We start from the raw sequence: 11,271 nt of genomic DNA, 5'->3' as shown, positions 1-11,271 counted from the left end.
CTCATCCAGGTGAAACAATGAGTACATTACTAATAAAACTAGTGCCTAAGGCATGGACAGTACATGCTTATATGTGTTTCTGATGCAACATTCTCAACCTCCAGTGATTATTGACTGCAGTAAAAATTAAACGCCTCCCATGCAAATGCATTAAGAAACCATAAAGTGGACGGGTAAGTAGCTGCCTGTGACATAGAATCATTATCTTCTTATCATAAATCAACGTTGCTATAGTGAATATCATTGTTTGGATCTGAAGGACTCCGAGTTCAGTCTTTTCTGAGACACTTTGATCAAATCACTATCTGTCAGGAGTGCTTCAAAGTTACGTGAGTCCTGTATGGAAAGTATATGCAAATGTTACATGGATAAAATGAAAAACCCAAATGATCCCTGATCTATGCATGTTCACTCAGAAGTAAATCCCACTAATTTCAGTGGGATTTATTTTCAGGTAAATGTGCATCAGGTTGTAGCCCTAAGCTGACAACTCTGCAGCTCAGCCTTCTCCAACTGGTGCTGTCCAGATATTTCAAACTGCAACTCCTGTCATTCCTAGCTATTAAATTTGCTACCACAAATTTTAATGATAGCCACCAGCATGGATGGCTTGATGACATTTAGAAAAATTCATGGAGGATAAGGCTGTCACGGCTTCAGATCAAGCTGGCTGTATATTACCTCCCATTTTAGAGGCAGTATGCTTCTGAATACCAGTGGCTGGAGAACAACAGTGGGAAAACGCTATTTTCCTCATATCTTGCTTTCCAGAAGCATCCGTTTGGGCACTGTGAGAAACAGAATGCTGGACTAGGTAGGCCTCTGGTTTTGTTTTAATCAATCAAGGCATCCTAGCACATGTCTCAGGGGTGCAGAATTTCAGGCCTGAGGGGGCAATCCCAGCCAACGCAACCCTGGTCCCACTTCTTTTTCCTTGACCAATCATTTTGTGATTTCCCAGCTTTGGGCAGGTTTTTCCACATTGAAAGGTTGAACCGTCTCTCCTAAGCTTTGTTATGTCAGTAAGAGCTTTAAGCTAAACTATGCTGGTGTTTTTGACCCCACCCCGTTTGCCTTCAGCCCCACTGACCTCTGGAATGCGGCCCCCAAGAGCTTCTTCAGAATGGAATCCGTCCCTCAGGCTGAACGAGGTTCAACACCCCTGACATACATGTACAGTGAAATACATGCATATACCTGTCATAGGTGAATCAACACATAGACTGAATTGGTTTTGCTGCAACAGACTTAACATGGCTACCCTCTGGAAGTTGTATCATTTGAAGGCATGAAATGAAAAAAGAATTGTAAATTTTTCATTCAGCACTATAAGAAAAAACATTTATTTATTTATTTATTACATATTTATACCGCCCAATAGCCGAAGCTCTCATAAGAAGAGTCATGCTTTGTCTGACCAAGAGTACATCTAGTCCAGCATTCTGATCACACCATTGCTGAACAGCTGCCCATGGGAAATCCACAAGCAGGATATGAGACTGACAGCACCCTCCTGCCCATGTTCCCCAGCAACTGATGTACATAGTCATACTAATGCTGATACTGGAGTAGCATATAGCCATCAAGACAAGTAGCCTTATCCTCCATGAATTTGTCCAGCTTCCTTTAAAAGCCATGCAAAATGGTGGCCATCACTACATCTTGTGGAAGTGAGTTCCATCTGGAAATAAGTAATATTAAGTATAGTACTGATGAGCCAGACACAGTTTCAAGATGAAGGGTGAGGGTCACTTTTAGTAAAGACAATTAACAATATTTATTTATTACATTTCTATACTGCCCAATAGCCGAAGCTCTCTGGGCGGTTCACAAAAATAGATACAATATTTTAATTGTATTATTTGCAGGGGTACTGGTAATGTATGTATGTGGCTGTATTTGACATATGTTATAATGTTATAATTATTTTGGGGGATTGGGAGGGATTGATGTAGTTGTTATTGCTGGAAAATGCTTTATAAACAACAACTTTCAGTAAAGTCTAGCCAGTTGCACTAGAGGTGAGTCGCTCCGATGCCATGCAGTGGTGAATCCTGCTCTGGGTTTCAGTCAGAACTCCAAAGGGCTTATCCAAGGTACTGAATCCTATCCCCAAACTAGGTTCAGCACCTTGGAAGCTCGTTTAGAGATCAGCTGCTCTTTGGGAAACACATCCCTCCCCGCGCACAAAAGCCAACAAGTATTTGACGGAGCATGACCCATAACCCACTTTGGACATAATTAAGTGCACATCCGCCACAGAATGCCAAACTAGATCGTGGAGCGCTCCGGTTCAGCCCCTCCCTCTTCGTTTTCTTCTGAAATCATTGACGCCAATGGAGACTTTTTTCTTTTGTTCACCCTTTCTTCGCGCGGACCCGCACATTCTCCTAGGCTGCCCCAGAGGAGTCCCATTTGCTTCAGTGGAATTACTCCCAAGATGTCTAAAACTATGGGTGCCACTCCCGCTGGCGATTAAAAGAAAAGCAAACAAAACAAAAAAACCGAACCACGTCTCGGGAGCGGCTTCTCACGCCTGGCCCAGCCGCGGGCGAGGTCTGAGGAGAAAACGCCCCCGAGCGGTTATTGGCTCCGAAGAGGGGCAGAGGCTATAAAGGCTTCCTTTCCCTTCTGGTTGGGAAAAGGCTGGGAATCTCGACCCACGGATTGGCCGCCTTGCTTCGCGAAGGCGGGCAGAGAGGCGCGACTACGCTTTGTGATTGGGAGGCGGACGGCCACCGCAGGGTATAAGTACAGCTTGAGGCGCGGAGGGTGCTTGCGCAAGCGCTTGGAAGCCGAGACCTGCGTTTGAGGACCTTTGCTGAGGAGAGAAAGATGGCGGTGCAGAAAGCTGTTTGCGTCCTGGTCGCCGATCCGGCCTCCACGGGCAATGTTAAGGGCGTCATTCACTTCGAGCAGGAGGCAAGGCCCGGCCTGAGGGCGCTGCGCCTTTCCGGGAGGGGAGAGCGGTTTCCCTGCTTCAGGCACCAGGGGCTGAGGGGCGGATCGGCGCTCTCCGCTGTGTTCGGGGGCAGCTCGAGAGAGCCTTCTGAATGCGCCCTGGCGGATCCTGGGGAAAGGAAGCCGGCGGGCATGTGGGGCGGCGGGGGGGGGGGAGGGGGAGGCGAGATCGTGCCTCAGGCAGTATTTCTTAATGGGTCTCTTTCTGCGCTGTCCTATGCATGTTCGGGTAAATGTGCGTTGCGTTGTAGCTTTAGGCGGGACTAAATAATGTGGGTTAATTGCCATAGCGTGTAGCTCAGCCTACCGCAACATGCTGCCCTCCCGGTGCTACCCTGGCCTGGGTTGATGGGAATTGCAGTTCCAAAGCATCTGAAGGACGGCAGGTTGGGGAAGGCAAACTGCCGTAGCTGAAGGCCTTCAGTATGCGTTGTACTCGCCCGACCTTTCGAGCATTATTAGGTAATCTCCCCTCGAACTTTAGCATCTAAAGAAAAAAGAAAAAAAGATAAGGGCTGAGTTGTGTGTTTTTTGTGGATGATGGGGCCTGTTTCTGGCGAAGAAGGAAGTGGTTCCTTCTAATTGTAGACCAAAATCAGGCCCAGATGGCATATCAGGTGCAAAGAGTAAATCTTCTGTTCTCTTTTTGTGTGCAGCATAATTTGGTTCCCCTCGACAGGACATCTGTACTAGCTAAATTAGCATCTCGACTGTTTTGGACTATGATTTCCCTTTTCCCTATGGTGGCCCTTAAGAAGAGAGAGTGTCCCCATCAAAACCCTGTCTCCCGATGCTCCGTACACTTGTTTCTTCTTTTTCTCCATGCCATAGCAAAACAGAAAGGAATGTGTAGCTAACCTACTTCTCTCTTTCCTGCCTGAAAGAAGGGATAATTGCTGAGTCATAGTTGCTGGAGAGAGTACCTTAACCCAATTGCTATTGAGGGAGAAAAGGGAGAGGGACAGCTTTACAACTCTAATCCTCTGGGCAAACAGGTTTTATAGCATTGAGTTTCACTGGACTCAATGGGGCTTACTTGTCAGTTTTATAGTCATGTGTTGAATATATTTAGGAGAGTATGGCATTCCATCATCTTTATCTGTAAAGAAAACATGCATAGTTGCTTTGTTCTTGTTTGATAGATTGCTTCAGCAAGGTTGTAAATGCCCTGATTGTAATCTCTGTAGCAACGCCATTTTGGTTACAGATGCTCTAAGCATTGGAATAAGAGCAAGAGTGTTTGCGAACTTCTTATTAGAACAGAATTGGTCTAATTGTTATAATTTCAGTACTTTTATGGAATTGGACCCAAACGTTTAATGTATTAGTAGTAGCTGCCGAAGAGATGCATAGGGTTGCATCCCTTAGTGCTTCTGATTTAATGCTGCAGCATGCTGCCATTACAAACCACCTATTCTGGAAGTGAGTGAATAACTGCTGTCACTAGTGGTGAATAAGTACTTATCTAAGCACTTAGGGTGGAGGCACAGACTTATCTAAACTGTCAGGGTGTGTGTACAGACTTATACATAATTCGTAGCAAAATTTGAGAAATGTTTTGCCCAAGGTTATTTAATATGAATAACAGTTGACATACTATTCAAAATCAGCCTTCCCTAACGTGGTGCCCTCCAGGACTAAAATTCCCATAATCTGCCAACCAGCTATGCTGGCTATGTGACTGAAGTCCAAACACCTCTGGGGCACCAGGTTGGGGAAGGCTGATCTAGTCAAAATATCAAATGTTATTCATATTAAATCACCTTTAATAGGCTGGCATAGATTCTGATGTCAATAATAAACATTTGTGTAGCACAGGCTAGGGTAGCTTACAGAGTTGCAAGTGGGAGGCCCTTGTTAAAATGGGGCATATCGCTGACTGCCTAGTCTATAGAACAGCTATTGGAACAAACAGCTATGCAGTAAGACTACAGACCAACAAAGGACTTGTTTCTATGGGTTGGTTTCATCAGTCAGCCCTGAAGTCTGTCTGCAGCTCCCTCTGCTATCTACTTCCAGAGGGAAAATCCTGCAACTTGGGCTGACATCAGTTGACACGGACCAGAAGACTGGCATGTTTCCTTTTTATAACTGCAGCTTGCTTTGGGGGACAATTTTGGTATAAAAGAGTAAATACAAATTCTCAGTTTCGTGTACAAAAAGGCTTTAATGAGAAGTCAGTTGAACCATTTTATTAGGAAAATACTTCACTTTTGAATGCATTTATTTGGGAGGCCTAACTTGAGGGAAAATATGCTGCTAAGAGCTTCATGGAAAATCTTGTAGGAGCATGAAATGAAGGCTTTCTGCTTCTATGGTCTTAGGTTTGTACTGTATGTTAGGGAGGATGCTGACATATGCATACTACCTCACGTGTAGACATGAACCACTAGCAGCCTTGGACATTGTGTTTCAAGCAGCTTTAAATGTTAGGCATCCTGTGAAGTTGACTAAAAAGTGCTTAACACATGACACTATATGCGGTGGCTTTAATGTCTTAAACTTATGCCCTGAGTATTGGCATAAATGTATGCAGGATATTCCTGCCAGCATCTTACTCTGTTGTGTGCATTTCCAGTGCCAGCAGTCATTTAAGCTAGTGCATGGATAAGAGGCTTCTAAACAACTACACCTGCTATGTGGTAGACCACTGCAACTCAATTGTGGGGTTGTAGACACCATGATGAAGATCATAAGATTTCCCAGATTCATGTTGAGAAATAGGTCAAAATGCTACATAAGGCTGCACTTAAGCAGATATTGCATGAAATGTCGCTTCTCTGGCTTGTGTTCTGGTCCTGTAAGTGTCATCTTGGCTAAATGTCATTCAACTGATCAAATTACATTCCATATGGGGAGTAATTGTAGCTGTGTTTGTATTGGAGATCAAAAGGCTTTCTGACAAATTATTTGTCTGAATCTTGTTATGTGTATTTTTTCTGTTTCAGGTTAATGGGGAAGTAGTTCTTTCAGGATGTATTGAAGGGTTGGCTCCAGGGAAACATGGGTTCCATGTCCACGAATTTGGAGACAATACAAATGGTAACATGTTTGCTTTCTGTTGATACTTTAAGGAGAATATATTCTGATAAAAGTCAACAGTAAATGACTAGTAGTATTTTATCTTCTGCTTCTATGTTAATGTTTATTTGCTGCTGTAATTTTTATCTGATTTATTGATTTGTGTTTTTTACTGTATGATGTGTTTGAATATTTTAGTATGATCTTGCAATGTTTATTGACTTATGGAAATTGCCTTGTTTCCTGAATGTGGTTCTATTAAATAAAGAGTAAGATTGCAAAGGATAGATTAATGAACAATAAATAAACTTAAGTAGGAATGGTTTATTTCACACACAGTGGTGATGTGCTCTACCCTGACTTAGATATAAAATACAGGCGAGGGATATTTGTGACATTCTCTTCTCTCCCCTCCCCCAATATTTAGGGTTTTTTTTTAATGGTATAAATTGAAAGCCTCCTGTAAGACTATCATTGACTGACCTGCATACTGTGATATGGGGAAAGACTGACGTTGGGTAACTTTTTACAGGATGTACCAGTGCAGGCCCTCACTTCAATCCTGAGCACAAAAACCATGGTGGACCAGAGGATAAAGAGAGGTGAGATTAGAACAATTTCCTACCATACATGATTAACTTCTACTGCAGTGACTTTCATTTTTCCCACTCCAATACCCTTCTCTAATGCCATCATGTAACATGGAATCTACTAATACCAGGTAGTATCTAATAGCGGCTGTGTGCACTCGGCCAGCCCCACTGGGCTAAATGAGAAATTAGTTTTCTCTATACTTATCCATACTAATGCTTCCTTCTGCAATGCTTATGCTAACATATACTCTATTTAGATTAATCTTGCACTGGACAGATTTTTAATGTCACTAGAGGCATATTAGTACTAGTTCTTCCATGGTGTAACAATGCATTATATTGTCTCCATCAATGTGAAAAACCATGATACTCTTCCTGAGCCAGATACAGATGTGAGATTGTAAGTAGGTCTTAACTTTCTCAATATATTTCTATTTATGGGCATCCATTCTTCCAAATAGACCAAATTCCATTATCAGAATTATCTACCATGTGCTGCTGGACTAGAAGGTGGCAATATGATAAGTGTCCCGTACAAGAGTGCAATCCTATGCCCCCCAGACAACACCTGTGGAATATAGGATAGTTTAGTTTCCTGGCTCCTAGATTGGAGCCAGGACAACAAACTCCTCTTATGTCACCCAAGAAACCGTGTTTCTCACCCCCTTGTAGCTATCACAGAGAGAACTGCATTGACTACTGCTCCATTCTTGGAAAATAGAACAGAGATGGGGAGGTGTTCCCAAGGAAGGGGCGAAGAAATCCAGGGATACTTGGCACCTTCTAAGTTTGGAGGCTACCTACTAGATACGGTTGTGCCCTAATGCTCATTCCCCACATATATTTCTTACGGCTATGTTTTTGGATCATATCTTTTCAACAAGATCTGTATACACAATCCACTAGTTGTCTAGTGGATTAACTTTCCTGCTGCTGATCCACACTTCTTCCTGTCTGTAGACGGTGAGACCTCATCCACTATCTATTTATCAATCCTACTTAATAGCTTCTTCCTTCTATTCTTTACTTTTCCCCTCCTGGGATGCCTGTTCTCCTGCTTCCATAACTTTTAGCTCCCATCTCACTTGGTTTCCCATCTTCTATCTTGGCCTTTTTCTGTACCTACAAGGCTTTTTATAGCCAAACTCAGTGTCATTATGAAAACTTCATTGTTGGTCAATCGTTCAGACTGGTGAGTCTTCAGTGACTTTGCAGCAGCATAGCCAATGTTGATGGTGTGGCTATGGGACATGTAGGTAACAGCCAATTTTCAGCCTTCTATAGTTATTAAAAAAGCTGTAAATGGATGTGGCCAAGTACTGCTCCTTCAATTCCTTATTTAAAAGTGTTACTGATTTATTTATTTATTGCATTTCTATACTGCCCAATAGCCAAAGCTCTGATGTGTTCTCAAAGTAAAGGATTAACAACACTCTTAACCTTTCAGGCGAGGCTAGTGTGGGAAACATTAAGGTAAAGAATCCTGATCTCTACCTGTTGAAAATTACTTAAGTTGGGTGTTAGAAGAGCAGCTGTGTGAACACTAGTTTGAAGACGAGAAAGATTTGTCCTGCATATAGTTTATTCAGCATTGCATAAAATAAAAATGTTAATACAGGCACTACTAGAACAAGCAAAATACAGCCATACAATTAGAGGCATCAATACTTGTGTACATTTGAATAACAATGAAAGTATCAATTTTCTAATGGCAGCTCTAAATTACAAATAGGACTCCAGCAGAACTTTTCAGAACATCCTGGAACTTTTTACAATTGTAAATCCCTCTCCCTTTGTTACTATTAACAGCTGATGCTATTAGAACTGCATTAGTTTAGAATCGCAGTATTTTGACCATGATAATGACTCAGCAGGGCAGTGGTTAAGTGGGAAAACTTAAAACTATTAATAATTTGAATACTATAAAAGAGCACTTAATTTCTCCCCCAAGTGATGGCTTATTCTTGTCAACTTGGAGTTAAGTGGGTTCTATACATAACTCGATGTTGCGTAACTGGATATACATAACTCGTCAACGGTACTTTGTAGTTTAGGGTGGACAAATGCTAAACTAAACATGGAGCTAATAAAAAGCTTTGGGGCTAACACACCAATCCAATTTGAGCTGGCTACTATATTCTTTTTAACATTTGACTACAGTAGCTTAATATCAGCTTCTTTACATATTTAAGCAGAGGTATGTGCAGTAGCACCACAGCAATTTGTATTTAGCATTCATTAAAAGGCAAATTCTACTAGTAAAACAAATAACTATTGCAGGCATGTTGGTGATCTTGGAAATGTGACTGCAAATAATTCAGGTGTGGCAGAAGTGTCAATACGGGACCATATTATTTCTCTGTCAGGACGACATTCAGTTATTGGACGTACTATGGTGGTGAGTATTTCTTTAAGCCAGCTTCTTTAAGAGTTTAAGTTTTGGGAAAATGCATCATTTCAATTATCTTTGTAAGGAGACTATTTTATCTGTTAAACTGTTGGCTTTGTTATCAAATACTGTGAAGCTGTTGGCTATCAAATACTAAATCACTGAGTACTCAGTTCTAAAGTTGTTGGTGTAGGATTGCTGCTTGTGATTCTTCTTAGACATACCTGCTTACATGTGGACTGGGCATTGGTTGGAGCAGAAGGAACTAAAGCATTTTGAAGCCCAGATTTCATCTTAATATCGTCCATGTTCAATGTCTTGCTATACACTTTGAGGTTCAGAAATATCCAGTATGTAGGAGCTCTTAACACGATATTCAAAAGCAAATATTGTTCTAATTCGAGTTGCAATGTTATACTTAAATCTTTATAGATTAATTTCAACATAAAATGGGGATCTTTCTGCTGACAAAGGCTATAGCCTAAAAGATTATTTCTGAACACTATTCAGTGCAGGCTTTTGGGGAGGCTGAAAGAGCTGTTAGCTAGAGTAGGGGAAACTATCCAGATCTGGATTTCTCAAGTGCAGTCTGCTTGATTAAGAAGCACTGAACAGAAGAATACACACAGTAGCCACCATACTGAACAGAAATAGTTCTTTACTGATAATTCCTATATTGACTGAAGGTTAGTAGAATCTCTCTGTGGTCTGTAGTATTACTGTCTTGGCCCATTTGCATCATGGGGTTGAAATTTACTACTTGCCTTGCAGCTAGGGTTATAGACCACTTTGTAGTCACTGCCATAATGTCTTGCCAACCGCTTGCTAGAATGTGTTATTAAACTGCTGCAGGGAATAAACGCTCAGCTAGTACCAAGATAGGTTTTTTGGGGGGAGTAGGTATTGTTTAAAACTTCAGTAACAAAGTTGAGTTGTATCCTGAAGAACCAAGGCAGTTGAGATCAGTGGCTAAATAAGAGGAATTTCAAATGTTAACAGCCTTAACCTAATTCTGCTGATCTGCCCCTTTTAGGTTCATGACAAAGTAGATGATCTGGGGAAAGGTGGAAATGAAGAGAGCTTGAAGACTGGAAATGCTGGTGCACGTCTAGCTTGTGGTGTGATTGGACTAGCTAAGGCGTAGATACTTCAAAATTGGCATAGTGTACCAAAAGCAACCTGTGGAATGTAAATGTACCTGTGCAGTTATCAATGATCTGGCTTTGTTGTGTAAAGAGCAACCATCTAATCTTATGGCTCTGTTAGATGGAATTTAAGCTGACAAGTCTTATTTTGTATTCCTGTAATTAAAGAGGCTGTGAAATATTAAAAGAATTGTTGCATTCTGCAGACACCAAGAACCAATTCACTTTGTATCTGAAATCCTCTGGGCTGTTTTCATCACATCACTTCATCTGGATGACTGAAATTGCCCTAATGTGGCTTATTAAGCTTGTTTCACAGAGCCCTATTATTGAAGTGAGTTCATATACCAAGTGTTTCCCATGTGAAGAGGCAAGTCTTGCTAATTTCTACTATTCAGATACTGTGTGAATAAGCCCCTGTAGTCAAACCTTGCTTTTAAATTTAACTATCACTGCCTCTCCAACCACATCTAATACATGACCAAACAATGTGTTGCAAGAGGTCAGAGTCCATATGGCTTCTCTTAAGAACTGTGTTTTAGTTAGTGAGACCTACAGCTACACAGGACTGTTATATTACACTGCCCTTATTAGGGCAGTTGTTGGACCCAAGGTTTATCTTTTTACAGCAGAAAGTAAAGGCAACCTTCAGTGCTTTCTGAAATACTTAAAACATGGATTGAACTCGTTTGTATGAGTTACTCAACTGTATACCTGTAGGGAAGGCTACCATGCATATATACAAGGACAGTTCCTGTCATGTTGCCTAATGCTATACATAATTGCAACATTCTACATGACATTTTCTTAATAAAAGCTGTTAACCTTGCTAGTTTCATACCACCACTACTTGGTTTGACTATGCAAAGTGAGAGCCACAGATGTTGCGGACTTCAAAAGGAGTTGTTACCAAATGCCATGCTTCTTAATATGTTTGCCAGTGTGTCTGTTCAATATGCTTGCTTTAAGGTGGTCTTGACTAAACCTTAGTGCAAAAGGCACACAGAAAGCACTTATTTCCAATACAAGTTTGGCAATTGTTAAACCATGCTAGAGCAGGGTAGAGGCCCTTTCTGTGACAAAGACTATTGAAACCTTACCTGAAGTTATCAGTCTTGCCTTTGAACAAGCTCACCATACCATATTTTAAAATAAATAATTG

General features: G+C 41.4%; 1 protein-coding gene across 1 annotated transcript; it reads left to right on the top strand.

Annotated features, from left to right (window-relative positions):
* The first annotated feature begins 2,760 nt into the window (after positions 1-2,760).
* Positions 2,761-10,329, top strand: SOD1 (superoxide dismutase 1). The gene is made up of 5 exons (XM_063126716.1): positions 2,761-2,922; positions 5,910-6,003; positions 6,515-6,584; positions 8,856-8,973; positions 9,998-10,329. Exons 1-5 carry the CDS (start codon positions 2,836-2,838, stop codon positions 10,106-10,108), a joined length of 480 nt encoding a protein of 159 aa, XP_062982786.1. The 5' UTR covers positions 2,761-2,835; the 3' UTR covers positions 10,109-10,329.
* The last annotated feature ends 942 nt before the right edge of the window (positions 10,330-11,271 follow it).

This window comes from Elgaria multicarinata, chromosome 5 (assembly GCF_023053635.1).
Source record: "Elgaria multicarinata webbii isolate HBS135686 ecotype San Diego chromosome 5, rElgMul1.1.pri, whole genome shotgun sequence".
Lineage (NCBI taxonomy): Eukaryota > Metazoa > Chordata > Lepidosauria > Squamata > Anguidae > Elgaria > Elgaria multicarinata.
This window is presented reverse-complemented; position numbering and strand designations above follow the sequence as displayed.

Bases quoted from the DNA above. Each gene is read 5' to 3' on its own strand.
- SOD1 (XM_063126716.1), top strand. From the start codon at position 2,836: ATGGCGGTGCAGAAAGCTGTTTGCGTCCTGGTCGCCGATCCGGCCTCC. The intron at 6,585-8,855 runs GTGAGATTAGAA...TAACTATTGCAG, and splicing joins GGACCAGAGGATAAAGAGAG to GCATGTTGGTGATCTTGGAA. The intron at 8,974-9,997 runs GTGAGTATTTCT...TGCCCCTTTTAG, and splicing joins TTATTGGACGTACTATGGTG to GTTCATGACAAAGTAGATGA.